Raw genomic sequence first — 27,932 nt, forward strand, 5'->3', positions numbered from 1 at the left:
CAAAGGATGATCCGGCGCTCCTGGGTTTGTTCACAAGGGTGAAAATCAGCTGATTGAAAGTACCGGAACTCTGTTGGAACACTGAGACCGAAGGGTTTGTGCTCCTTTGTAGTAGTGAGTGGAACGTGACCGGTGCTCCACGAGATGCTCCACAAAACGAGAGAAGAATGAGTTCTACAATGTTCTCAGGGACAAGAACACACCGGTGGACCCAGACCGTCCCAGATGCTCAGTGGGGTTCAGCAGTGACAGTGACAGGATCTGCTGCTGCGTTGGACCTCCAGAACCAGAACAACTAGTGGATCTTACGTCTACAATTCTCACGTTCTCTGAACTTTGTACTGCTACTCAGCTTCTAGATGACGTCACTGCAGCCACGCAGGGCAGCGGCGTAGACGTCGTGCTGCGTAGAGCGACACAGCTCTGTATCAGCGATCAGCTGGTTGTTTGTGAAGCCTGCTGGTCACAATTGCTACACTGTCGTGTTCACGTGCCTGATGGCACCTGTTTGGAGCCATGTGAACGATATAAACACCTGCAAAAGTGAACTGAAACAGGACTGAGACTGTTATGTCTGAGCACAGCGGGCTGGAGGCAGGGCCAAGGGGCGGGGCCAAGAGAACAATGCAGACTGGAGGTGAATTGATGAAAAAGTGATTTCACCAGAGAAATATCATTAAAACACATGCTGAGTCCCCCCCCCCCCCGTGACCTGCTACACAACCAGACACAGGACAAAACCAATATGGCACACCAGCCGCGGCGACAACTTTCAACTCCCCCAACAGTCAAACCAGCAGACAAACTGTAGCCAAAATGCATTTATTTGAAAATTGTGAGCAAATATTATTTTGGTTGGTTCGACTTAGTGGAGTCAGAAATCACACAATAAATAAAGACAACAAGTTAGAAAACAATAAACGCAGTTAGAAAAGTCGTCATTGTTCTCTGGAGTCCGACAGTCAAAGGCACGTACGACACATTCACTGTACCGCTTCTCACCGGGTTATTGTAACGTCCTCGTGACACAAAGGTTACATTTGATGTGCAAATTCAACTTTTGAAGAGGCAGACAGAACAAATCAAACCAAGAGCTAAACGGTGTTTGACACATTCACAGACGGGTTCACTCTTTACAGGAAATCTCAGACGGTAGATCCAAGAGCAGGAGATCCCGCTTCAGTCCCTCAGTCCGTACAAACGAATGTTCCACACTTCGTTGTTTTAAACCCCCGCTGTGACATCAGAAGTCCACGTTGAGCCTCATGTGAACTTCAGATATGCTGGTACAGAGTAGTTGAAGAGCAGGAAGTCCATGCGGTAGAGGTTGTACAGCTTCTTCTGGTAGAAGGGGCTGATGTTGTGGAAGAACTGGGCTGACATGTCCCCGGTAGTCCTGGTGCTCTTGGAAGAGGCGGGGAAGTTGACCTGGTTCTCCACCCCAGCCAGCTGCAGCACGTAGCGGGAGTCCTGCTCCAGCGTCTCGTATTTACCCACAACGTCGTAGTGGATGAGGCAGGGGTGGCACAGCGAGTGTACCCGTTCCCAGTGTTCATTGAAGGGCTCTTCCCGCTGGGTGGCAGGGTCCACCAGGTAGTACACAAACTCCTCAAAGGAGACGTCGTCCCCTTTCTCCAGAGCTTCGGGCTGAGGGTTCAGCCTGTGCCGCCGTATGATCTTGGTGCCATAACGTTTGTGGAAAGCTGTGTTGTAGCTCCGAGTGAACTTGTTGCGGTATGCAGACACCAGCCGCTCGAAGGGCTCACGCACAAAGATGAACTTCAGGTAGGAGCGTAGGCGCTGGTTGATCTGGGAAGTGGAATACTCTGACAATGTGCGCAGGTTTCCCGCCACATGGGCCTCATTTGCTGGTATCGCCAGTGGGTCCCTGTGGGATCCGGCAACACCGGTGAGAACCATGAGCACCCGCTTCCAGTTGGTGCAGGCCACTTTGGGCACATAGCAGTAGAGCAGGCCGTGCTGGTCATCCACGATGACGTGCTTCAGGTCCTCAGGGATCAGGACTCGCCGTTTGCGGGTGTACGAGCGGCAGGCCTCTTCCAGCAGCTCGCGTCGGCCCTGATGGATCGCCTGAATGGCCGACTCTGCCTGCAGAGAAAGAAGACGTCATTTCATTGTTATCATCGTGGCGACTGAGTCATAATCATGACTTTATGATAAAGATGGCGGTTCAGACATAGCAGAGCTGAAGCTGCAGCTATGAATCCAACAGGACTCAGCTAAGACACAAGCAGCGTACTGAGGTCATGTTACACAGCTGGACTGTGAAGTACTCACATGACACAACTACAGTAATTACAGGAGTATTACTGCATTTGAGCAAAAGTGTTTTATTCAGGCTGTCACTTCCAACTCGCAGAGGTAACTTGTCACCACCAGGGGTCAGTAAAAACAAGGAAAACATGTTCAAGACCGGATGACATCTTTCCATCCCATCCTGGTTGACAGGACTCAGGTTGCAGGCGTGTCAGGGGTCAAAGGTCGGGGTGACAAGTTCACAACCCGGAGACATACAACAGCCATGTGGTATTTGAGAATCCGGATCATCTCTAATATTTACATAACTAATGAGAAAAAAATCAAGCAAAGTGAAAGACCGCATTGCCGTGAACTGCGGCAGAGCAAAACAACCTTGTGTTTTTGAGTAATGAAGATATGACACGGCGGTTGTCATTTGGCGGTTGGTCAGAGACCCTCCCAGTAGCGTTCCTGCTTTCATTTACACCACAGCCTTCCCTGCATATTCCCTGGAATATTACCTCTGGTTCTGTTTGAGGGGAAATCATTTCTGGTAAGGCTGCATGTGTGAGTGTGGCTGGAGTTTGACTGCCTGACCTTTGACCTCCAGCTTCACCTCTGACCCATCACACCTGGTGCTGTGCTGTGCTGTTGGAGGCCAGTTATGGACATTTTGGGGGAGCATGAGAAGTGCTGAGAAATTACAGCTGCAGAAATTAAGGCTAGTCCATGAATCTCTGGGTCAATCGACAGGATGTTGAGCCTCTATTACTGGAGGATGGGGGGGGGGGGTGCTGTTTGAGCTCTGGTGCCGCATTACTGTGCCAGTTTGAGGGTTCAAACTACAGAGGACACACAGAGAGCTTGGGGGGGGGGCAGTCCTGGAGTGGGGGCCGGTTCTATACAGAGCCTGTGATCCTGAGGTGTAAATCCACCCATGGGGACCCTTGGTGCAGGCCCCCCACCTATAGCAGTGATGGGATCTTGTGTCCACCTGGACGGCTTCGTCATGGCCCCCCCTGCTGTCCACACAGCTCAATAAAATTCACAGGTCATCAAGTTCAGTGAGGCCTCCTCCTGGAACAGACGCCTTATTCTTCCACTGACTCCACCGGTCCTGGCGCTGCAGCGGCCACACATCAGCCCCTCCAGCCGACACTAGAGCATCCAGGATCAACTGGCTCCTCAGGCCACAGACGATACCTGCTGGAGAACGTGGCTCTTCCACCGTGACACACTCCAACCCATTTCTACGAGCCATGCCCATGACTTTACTAGTTTGTGAAGGTATTAAAGTGCCGCCAGGATGCACCACAAGCCAAACAGCAGATTACCAGAGGCGTTTCTTTGTAGATTTACGGGGGAACTTCAGTTTTTTCAAACCTGGAAACTATTTCCTTAATTCCTTTGGTCTACCTGAGCAAGAGAAACACAGAGGAAGACAGAGCTGCCTGCAGCCTCAGAGTGCGACTGGAGTGTTAGCATCCACATGTAGCAGAACTAGCCATAACTACACCATGTCCCAATGTACACCTCAACTGAGGGAGATTTTGACAACGACGACAACAAACATGGCAGAGACAGACGTTCATTTCCTCTTTCCATTACGTTGTCAGACAATCACAACAACGTGAGCCCGACAGTGCAGACGGTGGCCAGTTGCCCCAACAGATTTCATGCTAACTGCTCTGGGGCTACAGGCAGCTCTGCTGCTGCTCCACGCAGGAGCTCCATCCACACTCCATCACTGACTTACCCTGAAAACACGAGGACAAAAAAAGACCAAGGGTGGAAAAAAAATGAAGTTCCCCTTTAAGCCACATGAGGAGAATGCAACATCCTGCTGGTGGAACCACAAAGTGGTAAGAGGACAAAGAACATACCTCAAGCAATGAAAGGTTAATGATGTCTGCTGGAGCTGGTTAACCACAAACAGCTTTTACAGAACCGTCTCAGAGTCCAGCACAGACATCTGCTCTGGTGTCTTAGCTCGTAAAACCAGTTTGCTTTGATGGATACCAGCCAAACCGGCATTTGTTACTCTGACTCATTTTGGAACATGAAAATGCTGCTTCCATCAGCATCCTGTCACCAAGCGTCACAGCGTTACGTGATGACTATCATATCAGAGCCCATCTTCCCTCCCATGTCTGTGCACACTTCCACTGTATCTGAATACACATGAATCCACAATGAAGCTGGCACCCAATACTCACCTTAGTATTCATCTGTTTTTTTTGTAAGACAGGAAACCAGTATGAAACAGAGACTAAAAAGCAGCTCAGTAACTCTACTGGGAAGTGCAGCAGTGATGGTGGACGTTGCTAAACTCATTTGTTGAGGACTTGAATATTCATGAATGAAAAATGAAAGTAGAGTGACAGAGAAGCAGCAACAAGGTTTTCATGATCTTGAACAAACTCTTCCAGTTCTTTTCAATCGCAGCTGCATTTCTCACAGCTTCGACATTCTGCTGTCTTCCATGTTCCCTCTTACATCTTGGCTTCATGCCTTGGTGACCCACTTTGAACTGCCTTGAATTCAAAATGTGCTCTGCAGAAAGACTTGTCTGGCCTGTCAGAGACTGCTGGATTCTGTTTGATGAAGAAATGAATATTAAAAGGTCATTTGCCTCCATTATCTCCTGTATTGCAGCCCAACAGCACCAAACTGGTTCCACAAAGACGTCATACCTTTGCGTTCACACTTCGGATGACACACGCCAAGGGTGGGGTCTCCTCTCGCTACACCACACCACAGAGGGAGTGTAAATCCGGGATTATTCCAGCAAGAAATGCTGTCAGTGCTAAAATCTCAATCTGCAGTCACAGTCACGGCGGCAGCGCCACAGTGGACACCATGGTACGTCTACACAATGTTAGAAACATTGATCCATGGTGAGAGTCCAACTCTGAGTTACCTAACCTGCTCCAGCACGAGGACGCTTCATCTGCTCCCGTCACTCTGGCGTTGGCAGGTTCTGAAGGACCCCCTGTGGTGCTGCCGTCTCAGTTTGAGGAATTCTCAGTTTCTGTTCAATCGTCTCTGAATTCATTGACATTCAAATGTGAAACCAAGAGGAGCAGATGAACAATGACCCCACGAGTGCTTCGGGAAAAAAGATGGCGCATGCTTCTGCAGCCAGGTCCCTTTTGCAGATCCCTAATAAAACTGGAGTGAGGCTTCTACATGAGCAGGTCTCCCTGATGGTTATGACATCATGGCGAACAATCAACCCTTCTCTAAAGAATAATGGGATTTTTACTTCTGGAACACACACACAAACACACACACACTATAATACATGCAAGCACAGGAGATGCAGTTTCTGCTTTTCTTGGCCGATTTGTTTTCGCGCTCCTCCAGGACGACGGACGCTTGGCTGCAGGCTGGTTGGAGCGTCTCTGCTGATGAAGGTCGCAGGCTCTCACTCTGACCACAACAAAGTAGTGATGGTACATTTATCCAACATGCTGGATTTTCCTTAAGGAACCAGATGCAGAGGGCAGCAAGGAGGTGCAGTGGTTAGCACTGTCACCTCACAGCAAGAAGGTTGTTGATGGAGCCCCAGCTGGAGCACGGGGTCTTTCTGGGTGAGTCTCCATGTTCTCCCTGTTCCTGCTGGGTTCTCTTAGGTACTCCGGCTTCCTCCACAATCCAAAGACCTCGGACAGACCCCCCGGCTTCCACCCTGCCTGATTACGTTGACTCCCCTCTCGCCTCCGCCCCTGGTAACCACGTCAGCTTTGTCTTCCCCAGGACGATTCAGCTTTTGCCCTTTTTTTGCCCACCTGCCCCAAGTAAGGAGAGTTTCAGTTGGTTTGCCCTGTTTTTGCCCGCCTGCCAGCAGCGGGGTCTGTTTCTGTTTGCCCCGTTTTTGCCTGCCTGCCAAGAGTGCGGAGTGTTATGGTTCTTCCCCTGTTTGTTGTCCTGGAGCCTTCTCCATACCCCTGCGGCCAGAATAAAGGTCATTTCCAACTCACGCCTGTTTCTAGTGTGTTGCATTTGGGTCCATATACCCCCCTGTTTCAGTACAATCTGGCCACACATGGACCCAGCACACACTCCCCCTGCCCAAAATCGTTTTGAGTGCACTGAGGGATCTGCCACAGCGGAAGCCAAGCAGATCGCGGCCTTTCAAGAACAGGCTCTCGCCGCTTTGGCTAACCAGGTGCAGCAACTATCTGCGATCGTCACCAGTTAGTTCCTGTTAGCTCTGCCCCTGCCCCTTCCTCTGCTCCGCCAACCAGCTCCATTTCGTCCCCCGGACCAATTTCAGAACCACGCATCGGAGCTCCTGAACGCTATCCTGGCAAGCCTGAAGGTTGTAACCCCTTCCTGACCAACTGCACCATCTTCTTCGCTCTGCAACCTTCCACCTTTTCCTCAGAGCAAGCTAAGGTAGCTTTTACCATAAATCAATTAATCAGGAGAGCAAGGCTGTGGGGGACAGCTGAGTGGGATAGACAGACTCCGGCCTGTACTTCATTTGAGTCCTTTGCGGCAGAGCTACGCAAGGTTTTTGGGCAGGGTGCCCACTCAAAGGATGCTGGGGGGCTCCTAAGGCTAAGGCAGAAGGGTCAGTTGGTTTTTGATTTTTCAATAGACTTCCGCACAAAGGCCCATACTAGTGGATGGAATGAGAGTGCTCTTTGTGATGCCTTTTTGCATGGACTGGCCGATTATATCAAGGATGAACTTGTGTCTCACCCCCTACCCCTTCCTCTTGATGATGTCATTGCCCTGGCCATAAACAACCTTCGTATCCAGGCTCGCAAGAGGGAGAAGCAAGGGACACCCCCAGCCCGTGTACCGGTTCCAGCATTACTAGGCTCTGCCTCCAATTTGGCCAGGTCCATAGCCGCACCTGAGCTCTCAACCTACAGAGCTGAACCCATGCAGTTGGGCCGCACCAGTCTGTCCCCCAAGGAACGAGAGCGATGACGCCAGTCCAATCTCTGCCTGTACTGTGGTCAACCGGGCCACTGCATCTCTTGCTGTCCAGTAAAAGGGGGGGGCTCATCAGTAGCGGAGGAGTTACTGGTGAGTCCATCATCTTTTAAAACCTCCTCTGTATCTGATCGCCCTCTGTTTGTTGCCAAGCTCCTTCTGCCTGAAATGTCTCAAGCCCTGTCCACATTCATTGATTCTGGGGCAGAGGCTAACATAATTGACGAGGAATTAGCCAACCAGCTGGGAATTGACCTGTTACCCCTGCCTTGTCCCATGCCTGCTAGGGCCATCTGTTGGGGACGGTGACTCATCAAACCATTCCGGTCTGCTTGCTCATGTCAGATAATCACCATGAAACCATCCAGTTTTATGTTCTGCCCTCACCTCGTCTCCCCCTTATACTGGGCTACCCTTGGCTCTGCCGCCATAGCCCACATATTAACTGGTCGGCAGGGGTCATCCGTGGGTGGCGCTCCGCCTGTCATCAGCCCTGCCTGAAGCAGGCGGCTGCACTGCTCTGCTCTCCACCTCCCTGTGGCCAGCCTGATCTCTCGGGGGTCCCCGCCCAGTATCATGACCTTGGTGAGGTTTTCAGCAAAGCTAGGGCCATGTCTCTTCCCCCTCATCGTCCCTATGATTGCGCCATTGACCTTCTGCCAGGCACCACCCCTCCAAAGGGCCGCCTCTAATCCCTTTCCAGCCTTGAAAGGGAGGCCATGGAGGCATACATCAATGACTCCTTGGCAGCTGGTATCATCCGACCATCCTCATCCCCTGCTGGAGCTGAGTTCTTCTTTGTGGACAAGAAGGACAAGCCCCTCAGACCCTGCATCGATTACAGGGGCCTCAATGACATAACTGTAAAGAACAGGTACCCTTTGCCTCCCATGTCCTCTGCTTTTGAAATCCTCCAAGGTGCTAGTGTTTTCACCAAATTGGATCGACGCAACGCATACCTTTTGGTCCGCATCAGGGAGGGGGATGAGTGGAAGACAGCGTTCAACACCCCCACCGGTCCTTATGAGTACTTCGTCATGCCCTTTGGGTTAACTAATGCCCCCGCCGTCTTCCAGGCACTAGTAAATGATGTCCTCCGAGACATGCTGAACCACTTTGTTTTTGTCTATCTGGACAATATTCGGATTTTCTCCAAGTCCATGGAGGAGCATGTTCATCATGTCAGGGCAGTCTTGCAACGGCTCCTGGAAAATTCCCTGTTTGTAAAGGCTGAAAAATGTGAGTTTCATGCGTCCTCGGTCACCTTCCTTGGATACATCGTTGACCAGGGGAGTCTACGGATGGATCCAGACAAGATTTCAGCCGTTACAGCCTGGCCATCTCCGGACAATCGGAGACAACTGCAACGCTTCCTCGGCTTTGCCAACTTCTATCGCAGATTCATTCATGGCTACAGCACACTGGCCTCACCCCTCACATTCCTCACATCGTCCAAGATCCCATTCTCATGGACCCCTGCAGCCAATAGGGCTTTTGAGACTTGGAAGGCACGTTTCACCACAGCTCCAATTCTGCAGGTCCCGGATCCTGAAAGATAATTTGTGGTGGCAGTGGATGCCTCAGACATTTGGGTGGGGGCTGTGCTGTCTCAACGCGCAGCGTCTGACCAAAAGCTCCACCCATTCTTCTCCTGCCGACTGACCCCTGCAGAACAGAACGACGACATTGGAAACACAGAATTGCTTGCAGTAAAGCTAGCTTTGGAGGAATGGCGGCACTGGCTAGAGGGAACTAAGGTTCCATTCCTCGTCTGGACAGATCACAAGAATCTGGAATACACTCGCACAGCCAAACGCTTAAACTCATGCCGAGCCCGCTGGTCACTCTTTTTTACACGCTTCAACTTTTCTCTCTCCTACCGCCCTGGGTCCAGAAATATCAAACCTGATGCTCTCTCCCGTCAATTTTCTAAGGGGAATTCCCCGGTCGAGGCTGCCCCTCTGCTGCCCCCCTCCTGTCTAATTGCCTCCCTCTCCTGGGGTATTGAAGAGAGAGTCAACGTTGCTTCAGCCCATCAACCTGGACCCAGTGCTTGCCCCCTGATCGCCTGCTCGTTCCTGATACCTTTAAGGTCAGCGGTTTTACAGTCGTCACATTCATCTAAACTCACCTGTCACCCTGGGATACAGAGGACCAAGGAGTTCCTGTCTCGATGATTCTGGTGGCCCACTATGGAAGAGGATGTGTGGGAGTTCGTCAAGGCCTGCCCTATTTGCAACCAACACAAGCCATCTCATCAGGCTCCGGCTGGTCACCTTCATCTGCTTCCCATACCCCATAGCCCCTGGTCCCATATTTCCCTGGATTTTGTCACTGGTGTTCCTCCCTCCAAAGGTAACACCACCATCCTCACCATAGTTGATAGATTCAGCAAGATGGCACATTTCATTTCCCTCCCAAAACTCCCCTCCGCTAAAGAGACTTCTGAACTGCTCATTCAGCATGTTGTTCGCCTTCATGGCATCCCGGTTGATATAGTTTCGGATCAAGGTCCCCAGTTCACATCCATATTTTGGCGGGAGCTCTGCAGTCTGTTGGGGGTCTCTGTTAGCCTGTCTTCGGGTTTCCACCCCCAGTCTAATGACCGGACGGAGAGAAAGAATCAAGAGATGAAGACTGCTCTCCGCTGCATGGTGTCATCTAACCCCTCCTCCTGGTCTCAACAATTGGTTTGGGTAGAATATGCCCACAACACCCTGGTCAGTTCAGTCACGGGTCTCTCCCCTTTACAGTGTGCTTTTGGGTATCAGCCTCCTCTGTTCCCTGCCCTTGAAAAGGAGGCTTCCTGCCCCTCTGTAACTACCTTCATTCAGCGCTGTCAACGCACCTGGACACAAGCCCACAATTCTCTCAAACGTTATGCTGATCACTCCGCCACATCCGCCAACTGTCGCCACTCTCAAGCCCCTTCCTACCAGGTGGGTCAAAAGGTTTGGCTTTCCACCAAGGACCTGCCCCTCCACGTTGAGTCCAATAAGCTGGCACCCAGGTTCATTGGTCCTTTTCCCATAGAAAGAATAATAAACCCAGTAGCAGTGAGACTCAAGATCCCTCAGTCCATGCGCATTCATCCCACCTTCCATGTCTCTAAAATCAAACCTGCTCCAGAGAGTCCCTTGGTGCCTCCAACTCCCCCCCACCTCCTCGCATGGTTGAAGGTGGCCCTGTGTATGCTGTCCGACGCCTTCTTCTTTCTCGCCGCCGAGGGCGAGGGATACAATATTTGGTTGACTGGGAAAGTTATGGCCCTGAAGAAAGGTCTTGGGTTCCTGCCTCCTTTATTGTCGACCCTCGACTCATTGCTGTCTTTCACCAGAAGAACCCTGATCAGCCCTCTCTCACATCCACCACAGTTCACTCTCGTCGAGCTGCCCTCTCTCAACAGTTCAGCCCGTATCCCCCGGCGTCACCTGATGAAGAGGAGGAGGAGAATCAGGAAGATGGAGCTCACCCCTGGACTCCCCCCCACCCCACCCTGGACATGGAGGGGTCTGCTTCACTGGAATAGTAGCCCTCCACCTGTTTTCCCCTCCTCCCACCCGTCCCTGTTTTGGGACGTCAGGAGCCGTCCCTTGAGGGGGGGGGGGGGGGGGGTCTGTCACGGTTTGCAGCGATCATCTCTGGTTTCCGTTTCTCCCTGAATGCATCACCTCTCACTTACTCAGCCAACCCCCTCTTCCAATCAAGCCCAATCACCTGCACCTGTTCCCACATTATATAGGTCTCCCTCTTCCTTTGTTCTCTGCCAGATTGTGACGCATTCATGCCAAACTCTCCAGCAACGTATCTCGGAAAGACTCCCCGGCTTCGACCCTGCCTGATTACGTTGACTCCCCTTTCGCCTCCGCCCCTGGTAACCACGTCTGCTTTGTCTTCCCCAGGACCAATTCATCCTTTGCCCTGTTTTTGCCCACCTGCCCGAAGCGAGGAGAGTTTCAGTTGGTTCGCCCTGTTTTTGCCCGCCTGCCAGCAGCGGGGTCTGTTTCTGTTTGCCCCGTTTTTGCCTGTCTGCCAAGAGTGCGGAGTGTTTTGGTTCTTCCCCTGTTTGTTGCCCTGGAGCCTTCTCCATACCCCTGCGGCCAGCATAAAGGTCATTTCCAACTCACGCCTGTTTCTAGTGTGTTGCATTTGGGTCCATATACCCCCCCCCCCCCCCGTTTCAGGTGTGTGTCATACATAGTCAAGCATTACTTTCATGCCTAGTAAACACATTCCTTCTTCCAAATTTAGCAAATGATTTGCAATCAAAGAGCGTCAGGAACACAATGGATGGAGGCGAATGAAATTCCACTGGTGGCCATAATGGTACGGAACGTTTTCTCAGTTGAGAAACAAGCCACAACCCAGCAGGACGCCTCTGCCAGTCCAAGAGTGACTCAGTCGTTTCCAGATGATGCTGCAGGTTGATGCTCAGCAGACGCGCGGTGGAGAGGATCTAAATAACCCTGTGATAATCTCATTAGAAACAATAATTATCATGATTTGCCTCTGAGAGCCACGGAAGACTTTGTATAACTATGTGTGTTTGCTTGATCCGCGTGTGTGGAGAAGAGGGTGGAGTCAGCAGGAAGCACAGAGGGAACACGCAGCAACGCCCTGCGGAGAACGGAGGAGGCTGGGACGGCACATCACAACGCTGGCCTGTCATCAGACGCTTGCTCCTGCTCAGTTTTACTATTTGGCATGTTAGGAACACTACAGCCAAACTCGTTTCCATCTTCTTCAGACAATAAAGCTGGAAAAAAAAGCTTTAGGACCAAACACCTTGAGTCATTAGCAGGTCTACAGGCTCATCACAACTGACAACCACATTTTCATCAGTTCCAGTCAGCCATTGTGTATTTGATGAATGCTCATTCTGCCAGGGTTCAATTCAACAAGTAGCGAGCTACAGCAGTCACTGATGACACGGACGCTTGTACGACAGTGGAGTCACTGATGACACGGACGCTTGTACGACAGCGGAGTCGCTGATGACGCGGGCGCTCGTACAACAGTGGAGTCACTGATGACACAGACGCTTGTACGACAGCGGAGTCGCTGATGACGCGGGCGCTCGTACGACAGTGGAGTCACTGATGACACAGACGCTTGTACGACAGCGGAGTTGCTGATGACGCGGGCGCTCGTACGACAGCGGAGTTGCTAACGATCCGTCACAGGCCATGTGGAACTGTAACAGACAGACCTGCAGAGGCTTCAGCTGCGTGGTGGGAATCTGGCAGTGGATGCTTGTAAATCTTTGCTAAATTCTCTGAAAATATATATTTAGAATCAGAGAACAGCAATGACGCAACCAGACACTGTCTCACCCCCCCCCCCCCCACACACACACACACACAAAGTACAAACACCAGTAGGATTTTTAACATGGACAGTTTGTGTATCTATACATATAGGCAGCACGGTGGAGCAGTGGTCCTCACTGTGGCCCCCCAGCAAGAAGGTTGTGGGTGGAGCCCAGGCTGGAGCATGGGGTCTTTCTGGGTGAGTCTCCATGTTCTCCCTGTTCCTGCTGGGTTCTCTCTGGTACTCCAGCTTCCTCCACAGTCCAAAGACATCAAGAGGGACCAGGTTAATCCAGACTCTAAATTGACCGTAGGCGTGGCTGGGAGAGCCAATGGTTGTCTGTCTCTATGTGTTGGCCCTGCCATGGACTGGTGACCCGTCCAGGGGGAAGGCTAATGTATATCCATCCATCCACACATATACTGTACATACATATGTGTTTATATATATCTATACATACACACTTAAGATATATACATATGTAGATAGATAGATAGATAGATAGATGATAGATAGATGATAGATAGATAGATAGATAGATAGATAGATAGATAGAGCAAGCTTGGGGGGGTCGTCCAATCTCTGGGGCAGAAGTCGCCGAGGCAGTTATGTTGTGGAGCTGTCCTGGTTGACACATCTCTGCAACATTGCGTGGACATCAAGGGCAGTGCCTTTGGCGTGGCAGACCGGGGTGGTGGTCCCCATCTTTAAGAATGGGGACCCGAGGGTGTGTTCCAACTATTGGGGGATCACACTCCTCGGCCTCCCTGGTAAGGTCTACACCAGGGTACTGGAGAGGAGGGTCAGGGCAATAGTTGAACCTCAGATTGAGGAGGAGCAGTGTGGTTTTCGTCCTGGCCGTGGAACCATGGATCAGCTCTTCGCCCTCTCTAGGGTGCTGGAGGGGGCATGGGAGTTTGCCCAACCAGTCCACATGTGTTTTGTGGATCTGGAGAAGGCTTATGACCGTGGAGCACCCTGTGGGGGGGTACTCCAGGAGTATGGGGTGGATCGCCCCTTACAAAGAGCCATTCAGTCTTTCTACCAGAGGGGTGAGAGTCTGGTCCACGTTGCCGGCAGTAAGTCGGACTTGTTCCCGTGAGGGTTGGACTCCGCCAAGGCTGCCCTCTGTCACCGGTTCTATTCATAACTTTTATGGACAGAAGTTCTAGGTGCAGCCAGGTGGTGGTGGGGGGGTCGAGTTTGGTGGCAGGAGGGTGTCGTCTCTGCTTTTCGCGGATGATGTCGTCCTCTTAGCTCCATCAAGCCATGACCTCCAGCTCTTGCTGGGACAGTTTGCTGCCGAATGTGAAGCGGCTGGGATGAGAATCAGCACCTCCAGGTCTGAGGCCCTGGTCCTCAGCCGGAAAAGGGTGGCCTGCACACTCCAGGTCAGGGGGAGGTCCTACCTCAGGTGGAGGAGTTTAAGTATTTCGGGGTCTTGTTCACAAGTGAGGGTAGGATGGAGCGGGAGATTGACAGGCAGATTGGGGCGGCATCAGCAGTGATGCGGGTGCTAAACCAGTCCATTGTGGTGAAGAGGGAGCTTAGCCATTAGGCAAAGCTCTCGATTTACCAGTTATTCTACGTTCCAACCCTCACCTGTGGTCATGAGCTCTGGGTAATGACCGAAAGAATGAGATCCTGAGTACAAGCAGCCGAAATGAGTTTCCTCTTCAGGGAGGCTGGGCTCTCCCTTAGTTACAGGGTGAGAAGCTCAGTCATTCGGGAGAGACTCGTAGAGTAGAGCCACTGCTCCTCCATGTAGAGAGGAGTCAATTGAGGTGGTTCAGGCATCTGGTGAGGATGCCTCCTGGACGCCTCCCTTGGAAGGCCTCGAGGCCGACCCAGGACACGCTGGAGGGATTATATCTCTCGGCTGGCCTGGGAACGCCTCGGGATTCCCCCAGAAGAGCTGGTGGAAGTGGCTGGGGAGAGGACAGTCTGTTCCTGCTGAAGCTGCCGCCCCAGTGACCCGAACCAACCGGATAAGCGGAGGAGGACAATAATATATATATATATATATATATATATATATATATATATATATATATATATATATATATATATATATATATATATATATATATATATATATATATATATATATACACACATATACACATATATATATACATATATATACATATACACATATATATACATATACACATATATATACATATACACACATATATACATATACACACATATATATACATATATACACATATATATACATATATACATATATATACATATATATACATATATATACATATATACATATATATACATATACATATATATACATATACATATATATATATATATACACACACACACACACACACACACACATATATATATATATACATATATATGCGTGTGTGTGTGTATATATATATATGTATATATGTGTATGTGTTTGTGTGTGTGTATAGATACACACACAGAGATGTTTAGTTGTAGAATTACAGTCAAACATGTTTTGTTCGATGACGCTGACCTGGTGGGTGAGATGGCGACCGCCCTCCTCTCAGTCTTACTCACACCAGAGGAAAACTGTTTATTGTTTCAGGAAAATCCTCTGAGAAGCAGCAGCTGAAGTTTTGGTTTGTATGTTTGTCGTTCTGTGTCCACCACAACAATGCAGCGGGTTCATGTGATTACGCAGAGCTACGGCGTCTTGCATGGTACGGGACTGTATTGTTCAGAGTGTTGCATGCTTGAACAGACACCAGTGGCTGGCTGCATTTAGGTTCCTAAAAATTCCTCGTGGAGGGTTGAATGGCAGTTTTACAGTCCAACGGCGGAAAATCAAACTCCTACTCACTGTCAAAGACTGGGCTAAGCCTATTTGTGGTTCATGCTATGTGCCAGCTATTGTTTTGGCCTTGAAACCCAGCGTCCCAGAAAGTGTCCATCATTTCCTTTGCCAACCTGGCTTGTATGAGTTTAACAATAACACCTCAAATTGAGTTTTCACACTGGAAAACGTTTAGATTCTGACATGATTGAGAGGGGATACTTGGCGTGTGAATAAAGGCTCCACAGACTGTTTGGATTAAAGGAGGAACTGACCTGGTCGCCATCATATAGGGTCTGTAGCGGACTCCTCCGAGGTTTCTGCCCGCTGCTCTTGTCACTGGGCGGCTCAGAGACTGAGGAGACACAACACATCCATCATGAACGGGACTAAGAGAGCTTTACACACCAAACTGGAGAAGTATGTCAAAGCAACCATCTGTTTTAAAGCATTACTGCACCCAAAGAGATGTTTCTGTCCCTCCTGCATCACTTCTTTGTGACTCCAGGATACAGAAAGAGCCGGCCACGTACATATTCAGCTTGTAGCTAACAAAGAGAGACAGCTAACAACAGCTAAACTGTCTACAAACATCAGTTTACAATCTCTCCAGGTCATCATCCGGAATAATCCTAATCCTCCTAATCCAGACCTATGATCAGATTTGACATCAAAACAACAACAAAAATATGTCTCAAAAAATTAATAATTAAATCTTTGTAAACTCAAGAGTACTCGTGAGGCAAAATACACTTTGGTTGAAGTATCGCTTTAAACTGACAACAACAATACTTTAAATGAAGCAAATCCAGATTATTAATGAAGGGTTTATCGTGCTTGATGAATGCCCTCTATTTAATAACCAAGCTTCAGAGACATTAATCCAGACTTCAGCTTCCATCCTTCATCTTCTAGGTTTTTAGTGTCACAGCTGCATATTTTACATACAAGCAGTAAAAGTACTGTATAGAGACAGGAGTGGAGTAACTCGGACTGAAGAATGCTGCACAGCAGCAGCAAGGAAGTGGATTTTACTGCTTTGTTATTGCCACAGCTTTATCTAGTGCTCTTGTAATGGGATGTCTGGAGGCTTTGGCAGCCAGAACATACAATTTTCTATATTTAAAGAGAGACTTTTGTCATCCTCTGTGGTCTGTGGGCCGGCAGAGATGGTCCCAGATAAGGTCTTGTTGGGTTCAGAAGCATTTCTGGGTCCGAGTCCGAGCTATTCTTTACAATGACAAGTTTCCACCGCAGCTTCAGATTACACAGAGTCACTCGCAGTACACAGTCTCTGTGCCAAGGATTGGTTCATCCAGTAGATCGGCTCTCTGCAGCTATCTAGATCGCCCTCCACAACGGGACCCTTTGACCCCCTTTACACCATCAGCAATACTCCAAAGGTCGGCTCTGGAAATTCCAGCTCCGAGACAGTAACTGAAGGATGCATCAGCCAACTGTTCAAGCTCACCTCTGTGCTGGGGAACTGAGACCCATGCTAGTTAGCTTAGCACAACGATTGGCAGTGGATGGGAAGTATTAGCATCGGCTCGTTACAAGTTATTTAATATAGTCTAAAACAGTCTGTGCCTATATTAATATAACAAGATCATCTTTAAAGGTCATTATGAACCCCTTTTTTTTTTAAAAACATTGCAGTGTTAGAATCAGACACCTCACCAGAACTACTTTCCTGACTGGGCACAGTGATTTGACGCAGCACCTAAAAGGGCCTACTGTAACTTGGGTCGACAGAACCAAACATTTAACAAAGTTGGGGGGGTTAAAAGCTCCGTTGTCATTGATATTTCATCAAACTGATGTTCTGGCAGGATGTGGACGAGGGAGTCGCCGACAGGAGCGGATGCCCCTGATCCCGATTGGCTGGAACAGAGTTCTGCTCCTCGGCCCGGACCACTTTGTTTGGTTGTGGTGGAGATTTTTGCTGAATTTGATAGCAAAATGGCAAGATGATGAGAGATAAACCAGTGAAAATTGTTGCGGCTGTACTTGGATTTGGCTGTTCAATATGATAGTTCAACTACACCCCCCCACCCCCCAAATAAAAGACAGCTGAGAGATCTGGATTCTCATGGCCCCCCCCCCTCTTTCTCTCTCTTTCCCTCTCTCTCTCCCCATCTATCTCAATGGGGGGGGGGTGAACTGAAACCATGCAACTGTTCTCTGGTTACAACCCTCCAACCCTCCACTTTGGAAATGCATTTTATAAAGAAATGGAAAATAAACAATTCTGTTGCTTATGGTTATAATCACTGCAAACTGGGAAAAACACAGAGCTGCTGCAGCTTGTTAGCAGCGAGGCAAGCTAATGCTAGCATTCTCCGCTAATGCTAGCTGAATTGGGTTTTCCCCAAAAAGCATGTCTGTGTATATCATGTTCAACCGCTGCAGGAGGCACTGAACTAGTGGTTAATTCCAGGGGGATTTGCTGACGTGAGGCTTTTATTGACAACCTCAGCTAGCATGGCTGGATACTGGCTTTGCTAGCTGGGCCTCGCCGCTTGATGGCTGTCGCTGTTGGTCCACAGCTGGGAACAGCCTTACATGGTTGAATGACTGCAGTCATTGAACATGACATGTTGCCATGCATGCAGGGACAGCTAAGCTAACGTAGCATTCTCAGTCACACAAGCAGGTGTGACAGGTCAGCGCTCACAGTCTGCAGCCACGACTGAGAAACTTTAGCTCAGCCACAGATTGAAGACTTAAACAACTACACAATCTCACCAACAAGCTCCTTCAAATGTATATAAACGGTAGTAGTACAACACCTGTAGTAGTATTCCTGAAGGAGTATACTCTGAACTGAATGTGAAAATCTCAGTTGACTCGGGGGTTTCAGGGTCTTGGTCAAAATAAATCACTAACTTTGGGGAAATGACTCGATTCCACAGCCAGCGGTCCTGCTATGAGATGCTGTGGAGGTGGTGAGAGACATCCCGACCCTGCCAGTATAAATCACGTATGAGCGTGAGCAGCAGTCGGCACGTCTCAGCCGGATCCAACACGTGGCTTAAATCAGGAAAAGTAACCTTTTCAACAGCAAGCTACCACAATGCAGGGCCGCAGCCCGGATGAGATCAGCCTCGCATCAATGCAGACAGCTTGCAAAAAACAACAATGCAGCTTGATTCCTAAAACTTGAAGTAAACAGCACACAAGTTCCTGAGCTATGAACAATAAACTGACACCTGTTTCCTTACAGAGGCGTTTCCACCAGAGGAAACATCTGCAAGCACAGCTGCACCATGACAGCCCGTCGGAGTCCTCCTCAACAGTGTCGTCCTAAATGTTACGTAGCCACTCTGGTCAAGAACACATGCACACACACACACACACACACACACACACACACACGCAGATGATTGAAAGTGTTTGAGGGGCTGGTGGCTATAACGTCTCCTGCTCGCGTCACCCACCACACAACTGGAAAATCCATTAAAGGAAGAAGCCAAACACAGACAAGATGTGTAAAATCTAATCAGACAGGACGCCTGAGCAGCCGAGGCGAGCGGCTGTGACGCTTGCATTTGACTCAGCACGCTGGAGCGGACTGATGCCTGTGTTCATCCTGTCGCCAGAGGAACTTACTCATCCGTCAAGTGTTCTATCAGGATCAGTTCGGCGTAACCGATCCACATCTGTCAAAGTAGCTGATCATCAAATCTCACTCATCTGTCTTTTCACGATCGCATATTTTAAGAAGCGGATGAACACAAGCAGAGGCTCGTGACTGGAATCAGACTCTGTGGGCGGGAGCTTCCCTCCAAGCCTGCGGGTCCACGTCCAATTAACTGACCCAGGCAACCAGCACCATCCTGCCCTGATCGTTAACGTCAAATATTCATTCACCCCCCAAAGTTTAACCCTTTACATGCATGAATTCTTCTATCATGATGTCACTTGTCCCTTTTCTTGAATTACTGCTTTTAATTCTTTTAATTTCTTTGGTTTACGCTTTGAAACAGACCTCCTGATCATCCTCCTGACTGGGCAGGCCACTCGTAGGACCTGGAGACCAGCTGCTCCCTCTCTGGCTGAGAATCTGTGCCTCCAGGTGTGTTTCCTGCGTTAGGTTCCTGGTTTTAGCCATTTTTGTCTCTGAAGAACTTTCAGATGTGCTATGTAGCCAGAAAGCCCGGCAACAAAATTTGTGTCTTTTAATAGAAAGTATGACCTGCATTTGTGACTCGCTGGTACAAAATTGACCCAGTAATCAAAATTTCTTGTGTATTTTTATGGAACAAATCAATCTCAAGTTTTTAATGGCTTTTTTAGGATTTGTTTAGTATTTTGGTGCTGACTGTAGCAAAAGCAATTGTACTTGAAGACCTCCGAGTGATTCTTCATGCAATATTTCAGAAAAGCGCCCCAAAGCTTTGTTCCTCCAGTGTAAAAAACTGTGAGCAAACAAGGACATTCAAATGTGTCCTGGAATTTAAATACAGACAGAAACTAAATGTCAGAGAGGAAAGTTTCTAAAACTAAAGTGCTTGATAGCAGAACTGGATTCTGTTAGCTGGACCCCCCGAGTCCGTCTCAGCTCCATTTGAAGGAGGAGTTGTGTTGCTTTAACCCTATCTAGACCCGGTCCCTGCATTCCTACCAGCTCCCACACAAACCGGCGCTTCGCAATGGGAAATATAGAAAAGCTGATGTGTGCTGCTCCCGTCCAGCCATAAACGGACCTCTGTGTTCAGGTCCCACTGGGACAACTGCCCCCCCCCCCCTCGTCCTGCCAAAGAGAAGCTTTACTGAGACACCCACTGTAGAAGGGAAGGCCTGATCCCTTTAGGCCACAAATGTGTGTTTAAAGGGTGTTAGTGCCGAGGCAGAGGCATGTGCAGCGTTTCCCCTCCACACGCCCAGCAGGGGCGAAGCCTCAGAGCAGAGACGAGAGGAGGTGAGGAGGGAGAGCTCCTTGGCTGCTGTGTAGAAACGGATGGCAGTTTGCTCTCGTGCCTCGTATCCAGGTGAACTCACACGAGGGAGGGAACCATAAATGAGCAACATGCACGTCTAAGCTAGCAGTCAAGCTCATCCCTCCTCGCCACGCACGACAGACGCGACCAGGAATCAATCTGTAGCTCTTGATAGCCAGAAGGTCTTCTTGTGATTATTGTGCAAGATCCTGTGGTTGTGATATAATTAACAAATGAGTCTAATTATCAGGGAAATACTGAGGTGGGAGTCCCAGAGACGCTCAGGGTACAATACTGGCAAAACACTGGGCCCACGAGTACTACAATATCACAACACTACGAGTACAAACACCTACAGTGGGATGAGACAATCACACGACTGGCTGACCACCGAAAAAAATCAACTCAAAAACTCCATGTTCGACGTTGTGCATCATACAACAAGTAGTTCCGACGGAGCAACCTGATTGGACAACGAGACATTTAGAGTCTTGACATCACTAAAGGTATTACTCCATCATTTCCATGGCAACAACATCCCAACAGGGAGAAGGAAGTGGCTGAACGGACATGGAGCCATCAGTTGTTCATCCTGATGTATTTGGTGGTCTCAGTGGTGAAGGCTGGTGGGTGGGGGGACTCCCAAGTGTTCATGAGTCCCATGTTCCTGTCCCGGGTTCAGTCTCCACATCTTTGTTTGCTAAGCAGTCCAGTAGAGCCTTGTTAGCAGCTGTGTTGTAGTTGCTGATGTATTCAGAGTGAGGGAGAAACCCTGCGGCTCAACCCCGTGGGGCAACAGACCAAGACTGCCGACGTAGAACTCCACCGAAACCCCCCAGGGTCAGCCAGCGCACATCTGGCCCCAATTAGCCTACAACAAAACATGACATCACCCAGCACAACACTGCCTGAGCTAATTATACACATGCTAATGTTCCTGCAGATCACAACCTGCGGCAGTTTGGGGTCTGGCAAACACGTGACTCCAGTGGGACCTCCTGGATCACAAGTGGACACCATCCTGACACAGTCCTGAGGTCTCTGGGTGAACACAGCTCCAGGCTGCACCAGTGTGAACTGGCTAACTCAGAGCTGGATCACCAAGGGAGCCTCGGATGGTCCAGGATCTTACAAGGGTCAGGAGGCAGAACTGCAGGTGGAGATTAGCTCACAGACTCTTGTTTCGTAGGTAGCTTAGCTCACCAGAGCAAGGCTGTGGGTAGTAGTTTGTCCCTGTGTGACTTCTTCGCCCTCTCTTCCCCTCCTGGTTTCTGTGTACTCGTGTTTTCTAGCTAGGTAGCTAGCTCCGAGCTGGTTGAGCTAGCTGGAGTAAAGCAGCTCTGCTCAGTTCTTCATTCAACAGTGCAGAAGTTCAGACATAGAACCAATACGTTTACAGCACCTTTGCCCACCGTGACACGCCCTCTCGTGGTTTATTGTGCACAGACACTATCTCTGTGTCCTGGGTTTAGCCCCGCCCATAACTACTGCGAACAGAAATACAAGGACCAGGTGAGCCTGAGAATGAGCTCTGACCCTGGCTGGTGAAGTGCAGGTGCTCCACCGACGCTGAGAAGCTGATTTTGTTAACTCTTGTGCACTGCAGACAAGTCCAGACCAGGTAGGAGGTAGGAGGTATGAGCCCAGGGCCAAAACACAAACTTGCTATGTAATAACTCACATTTCTACCTCACATACATCAGCGTACCTCACGCGTGCTTAATGTTCAGGTGGAAGAGCAGGACCAGAACATGCCAATGTCATAAAACAATAGAAACTACTTTCCAGATGGTGTCCTCTGATGTCATTGTGTCTGTACACATTTCATGAGGAAACCACAGCCGCCCTGTCTGAACAGAAGTCAGTCAAAAAGTCAAAGGAGAATCCCTACCCAACACATGTCAAGGTCACATATTGGTGACATATATGACACATGAAACACGTTTCAGCCAGCAGATTCTGGAACCTGGGATGAAAGAGAAGCGGGGACGGGCCAATGTGGTCCGGAGGCTCCTCATGTCCCATTCAACCGCCATCTCCGTCCTCCGCCACAAGAATACGCTTTCATTTCCAACCAGAGTTCTCGCACTCACTCAGTCTTTGTTCTAACAAATTTGTGCAACAAACCACTAAAGAGGAGCTGAGACACGGAGCCGTTCCTGAAGGACACGTCTTTGTCCCCACGAAGAACCACGGCTGACCTCTGACTACTGAACAGAGCAGAGAAAAGTGAGCGTGGGAGAACTCATCGTCATCGTTGAGAGAAGCTCGAACAGAGGGGGCTTTGCTTGCAGCAGAGACGCCGCGCAACAGGGACGAAAGCACAAACACTGGCGTTTGGTAGGCGATGACGAAGGCGCTTCACACCTGAACTTTGTCACGGTTTTCCACAAGCACTCTTGGTTTTCCCTCATAAATCAGTACAGCATGTGATCCTGACAGTTGCTGACACTGACTGTTGACTTCCAGGAGTCACATGATGCACCAGCAGCCGTCTGAGGTCTGAACCTTCAGGTCTGAACATGTTTGTGTGGATGCGAAACACAAAGATGGTGGAAGATTTGGAATAAACACCCTCGCTGTAGCTAGGGCAGCTAGGACAGCAAAACACACACACACACACACACACACACACACACTCCCATTCCCAGTTGCTTTGTAATGATACTAAATTTTGATTCTCTCGATCCTTCTTACACCAACTCTCACGTGCATTCAGCTGTCATGTGACTGCTCTCCTGCAGCTTCATCTATTTATACAGTGTTTAAACCAACAGCAGGACCTCTAGAATTAAGGGGTTCTATTTAGAACCAAGGGGTTCTAAAGGAAAACAGAACAGACAAGTTGAGTCTGAGCATATCTAGACTCAACAGGCAGGTTTGACGTCTGAACCGTAACCTCCTCCAGCAGCTTTTTCACTGCCAAGATTCTCTGTATCTTGTAGTACTGCAGTAGTGGAGTACTGTAGTATTTCAGTAGAGTAGTACTGCAGTAGTGGAGTACTGTAGTATTGCAGTAGAGTAGTACTGCAGTAGTAATCCAATTCAGGCAAATCCTCAGTTGTCTGGCAGCATGGAACGATCCTGGGCTCCACATGAGTTTGGTCTTTCATAGATTCATATCACACACACACACACACACACACATTTTTTTTTAGCTGCTCACGTGTGAATGGGGCCCTTGTATGTGCCAGTGAGGGACCTGCAGGAGGTGGGAAGCCATCTGAGCCCCCCTCCCCTCCCCTACCCCCCCCCCCCACAGGAAACACTCATCACCCGCTAATCAGCTCACTAATTAAACTGTTCCCAGCTCAGATCAACAAGGGGGGGGGGGGCACAATCCCTGCCAACTGGACAAAACAAACAAAGGAATTTTACAGTGAAACCTTTAATTACGAGTTTAAAAGGGGGTACTGTGCCCTCTAGGGACACAGGTGGTGGCTTCATTTTGAGGTGTGATTTAAAAGAGTCTATGGATTCAGAGTTTCTGAGGTCAGGGGGGAGTGAGTTCCAGAGGTGGGGGGCCGAGCGGCTGAAGGCTCGTGCCCCCATGGTGGAGAGACGGGCTGAAGGAACGGTTAGGCTGAGGGAAGAGGCAGACCTAAGAGACCGGGTTGGGATATTGATGTGGAGAAGATCAGACAGGTATGGAGGGGCGAGGTTGTGGATGGACTTGAAGGTGTGGAGGAGGATTTTATAGTCAATGCGGAATTTGATGGGGAGCCAGTGGAGTTTGTGTAGAACGGGGGTGATGTGACTGATGGCAGGGGTTTTTGTAACTATGCGGGCGGCAGCGTTCTGGACCAGTTGGAGTTTACGGAGGAGTATATATATATATGTTCAGGTTCAGGTTCAGACCTTTTTCAGCCCCAAAGGGGGGATTGGTTTCTACAGCTGATCAACGGACAGCAGCAGACGTCAACTTCCTGATGCGACCTGAGGAGAACGGCGCTTCAGACGGCGGCTCACTGCTCAGCTTGACTCCTGACTCCTTCTGCTTCCTGGTCCAGACCAGATGGACTCTGGTCCAGCCATAGAACTGCTAGAACTGATGTTGCTGCTGAAGCTGTTCAGCAACTCCCAGGACTAACTGCTCTAAAACCACTACCGGATCATGTCTACGGGGGGGGGGGGGTCTCCATACTGGATGCAGGAAAAACTCAATATGAAATCAATCAAAGACAGCAGAGGGATTTGTGTTCTCCCAGTTCTTTCTCTCTCTCTCTGAAGGAGAACGTTGGTAGCTTCCTAGCAGCAAGGCATGCTCATGCTAGCAGTAGCAGGAGCTCTCGCTAATTCAAGTTTTATCTCCTAAAACCGCTGACAGTGCATTTCACATTTAACCGCTGCAAGAGACGTCTGAGCTGGGGGGGAATGTCTAGATCTCTGGTTTGTTCATGTGTAGCTTTTTTTTGTGGACCCCAGCCAGCATGCCAGCAAGCAATCGTAGTAGTAGTAGTAGTAGTAGTAGTAGTAGTAGTAGTAATGTCTGTAGCCAGAAACATGAGCTGTCAGGTCCTGCTAGCAGGATGTTGTTCATTTGTTGTTTCCTGGCTCGGCTAACATCAACTGACCAGTTTCACCTGAAGTCAAACACTGTGATTGGTTACTGATGACGACGCCCACTTTGCTGCAGTGGGAGTCGAACATATTCTTCAGTCAGAGTGTTACCGCAAAGTATTTGTTCTTCTTTATTCCACTACTTCATGTAGCCGAGCATGTATTGCTCCACTCATGTCTCACAGCACGAGTGGTGCAATACATGCTGCCCCCTGTTGGATGGGGAACATCAGGCACCGGCTGATTGATGAAAGTTACAAACGGTTCCTTTAATGAAGCCGAGTCCCTCCCGGTGTCTGCTGTGTTCGTTCCCTCACCTGAGCCAGTAGAATGTGATCTCACCTGGTTTCAGACTGCTGTTAAAGTAGAAGATCACCATGATGAAGCATCCCAGACTCAAGGCAAAAACCATCCGGATGACTTTGGCTTTCCTCATCCTGAGTCTTCGGGGAGGACCGAGGCTCGTCCTCGCCGGCGGGAGGACGCGGGTTCAGTCGTCTGCCTGCCTGTCACTTAATGACGGGTAGGAGCATGGACCTCTGGTGCTCCTTATCCTCCTGAACATCCTCGCATGTCCAGCCTGGAGGTCGCAGCACTGCAGGGATCGGGGTCGGGTTTAGCGGGTCTGGGTGCTGCCTGAGGGGAAGTGGGCCAGGGAGCATTACTGGCAGACGGGTCCGAGGAGAGCCGGGGCCAGCCTGTGTGTGAAAGGGGGATTTATGCACCCGCACGGCGATTTTCTGGAGGTTTGCTGGACTCGTTAACCCCTCACTCCCCGAAACACCGCAGCCTGCCACACTGAGGGGGAGTCACACTTCAGCTTTTCAGAATAAAAGCCTCGTCCATGTGGGGAGAACCCATTCTGAGTTTCCAGGAACTGAAAAGGTTTCTCATTCGCTGCTTTATTAATTTATCGGGTTTTTTTTTGTTGCAGAAATGTAGGAGGTGTACATACAAAGTTGAACGTATAAAACAGTTTTAATCGAACCAAGTGATGAATGAATAAGAACTAAACTATGAACTTTCATGTTAAGTTTCACAATAGAAACAAATAATAAAGATGATTTATTTGAAAGGAAAAACACTTGAAACTAAAAATGTATGAATGTAACTACAAGTGTTGTTTGTAAACACAAAATGTTCACAAACACAAAATCTGTTTTTTAACTGAATACACATCTTGTGTTTGCCAATATTGAAATCTTGTTTTTGAATGCGGAAGCTTTATTTGTACTCACAGAAGCCGAAACTGTCTCGCGCCTCTCTGACTTCAGGCTCGTGGCTCCTGCTTGGTGGGGTTGTGACATCTTGACATTTGACCCAGCAGCAAACAAAACATTTGAATATAATTAAATCCCTGAAGAAAACAAACAAATGGAGGATTTCCTTATCATCTCACATCAACTCTTTGATTGCAAATCTATTCGATGTAATTTCACAATAAAGACACAAAGGCAACGTCACGTGAGAGCCACGATTAGAATGTTGCAGTTGTACAGGGTTGCATAGGAGACACTAGACAATTCTGTGCTTTTATTCTGAAGTTAACATGAGCAAATGTACCGAGTCTTCCGGCTGCACCGCTTTAGCCAAACATTTATTCAAAAATGTGACAAGCTGAGGGATGAGAAGAGGAGAACATCTGCTGGGGATTTGGCCTCCTATCTTCTCAGCATCACCTCAAGGGTCTCTGCTACTATTCTTTATTATTTATTCACACACACATACACACACACACACACACACACACATACACACACACACACACACAGTAGTGTGTAAACAAGTATTTGTTTTATTTTTTATTTGTCCAGTTCAAGTACATAGAATTTTTAAGTACTTTGTTAAGAAAAAGCATCTTTTGAGGCGGCAGGTGTGTCGGGCTTCATCCTGGTACTGAACGGTTCTGCTGCAGACGTTCTCGGGGATTTCCTCCGACAAATAAATCTGCTGACATTTTACCGCTGACGCGCCTCCGATGCGATCCCCTGACAGTTTGCCAAGTCCTCTGCTGTGCTAATATTCCACACGTTGCTGTGGACAGTTGCTTTCCAACCCCAGTTTCTGGATCATGAGATTCTCCCTCACCCCTCCAGGATCAAGGAAGGGAGGACGCGCTCGTGATGGATGTGGGCGGAACAAGTTCAACTCTCAGTGTCAGACTGAGATTCTGGCATCAGTTTTAATAAACAACCTGCATAACAAGGTAGACTCCGCCATGTGACAGAGCTTCAGGCCCATAGGAGGCTGAAGCAGCCCTGAAGCGCCGGCGTCACACAGCGGTAGGCTGGGCCTGCCTGATTAGAGCAGGAGGGACTTTGACCTTTGACCCTCCTCACATTCTTCACATCAATCTTCCCAAGGCCTCAAGGGTCTGCTCCCTGGGAGAAGTTGGAAAGGGTTAGGAGCCACTTGAGGGAGCAAACTGGGTTCACTGAGCATGGCATGATGGGCAAACTTCCCCCAGCGGCTGACCAACAGGAAGGAGGTGCTCAGCAAAATCAATCGGTCAAAGGTTCCTGTTTGCCAGAGATACGAGGAGGAACCTCCCCGCAGAGCTGCCGCCAGGAGGAGGAGCTAAAGGTGTCACGGACATTGGAGTTCAGATTCAGATGATTGTTAATCCTGACAGGGGAGATTCACCTTCAGTCCATCCACAAAACCACTAAACAGCCCACGATGTTGTGAGTCAAAATCAACGAACAAACACACAAACAAAATGTGTTTCAAACGTCCTTAGAGGGAGGACAATGAGGGTCGGCGCTGAACGGACGACTCCTCTTGACTGAGAATTCCTCATCATAACTGCTTCATTTCCCAGCAGCTGATGGTGGGTGTGACCTGCGGGGCCCTCAGTGGTCTGTTCACACACACCTCAGAGCCACGTTGCTGCACTGAAACAGAAACAGTGGCATGTCCCTTCGCCACCCGTCACCGTGTCCCTTCACTGTGCCTCAATGAGTGACAGCTGTCTCAAACTCCTCCCTTTGTCCATCAGCGGTATGAATTAGTTTTACTGGTTCTCCATGAGGGGCTGCAGTGGTCCTCACTGTGGCCCCCCAGCAAGAAGGTTCCGGGTTCGAGTCCCAGCTCAGGCATGG

At 49.3% G+C, this 27,932-nt stretch overlaps 1 protein-coding gene and 1 long non-coding RNA gene across 2 annotated transcripts; one reads left to right on the forward strand and one right to left on the reverse strand.

Annotated features, from left to right (window-relative positions):
* Window positions 1-714: 714 nt before the first annotated feature.
* LOC147267361 (carbohydrate sulfotransferase 11-like) lies at window positions 715-26,199 on the reverse strand. Its single transcript, XM_086197920.1, has 4 exons — window positions 26,070-26,199; window positions 25,174-25,529; window positions 15,604-15,683; window positions 715-2,109 (listed from the first exon to the last, which is right to left on the reverse strand). Exons 2-4 carry the CDS (start codon window positions 25,265-25,267, stop codon window positions 1,264-1,266), a joined length of 1,020 nt encoding a protein of 339 aa, XP_086054046.1. The 5' UTR covers window positions 25,268-25,529; window positions 26,070-26,199; the 3' UTR covers window positions 715-1,263.
* LOC147267362 (uncharacterized) lies at window positions 18,597-21,276 on the forward strand. Its single transcript, XR_015111879.1, has 3 exons — window positions 18,597-18,640; window positions 19,318-19,406; window positions 21,215-21,276. It is a non-coding gene; the product is annotated as an uncharacterized LOC147267362 (long non-coding RNA).
* Window positions 26,200-27,932: the final 1,733 nt, after the last annotated feature.

The sequence above is a fragment of the Aulostomus chinensis genome, chromosome 3 (genome assembly GCF_037954235.1).
Source record: "Aulostomus chinensis isolate RoL2024-O1b breed Wild chromosome 3, RoL_Achi_v1.0, whole genome shotgun sequence".
In the NCBI taxonomy this organism is placed as follows: domain Eukaryota; kingdom Metazoa; phylum Chordata; class Actinopteri; order Syngnathiformes; family Aulostomidae; genus Aulostomus; species Aulostomus chinensis.

Excerpts from the sequence above, each read along its gene's own strand:
- LOC147267361 (XM_086197920.1), bottom strand. The coding sequence starts at position 25,267 with ATGAGGAAAGCCAAAGTCATCCGGATGGTTTTTGCCTTGAGTCTGGGA. Across the intron at positions 15,684-25,173 it reads TAACAGCAGTCTGAAACCAG|TCTCTGAGCCGCCCAGTGAC; the intron begins GTGAGATCACAT and ends GTGTCTCCTCAG. Across the intron at positions 2,110-15,603 it reads CCCTATATGATGGCGACCAG|GCAGAGTCGGCCATTCAGGC; the intron begins GTCAGTTCCTCC and ends CTTTCTCTGCAG.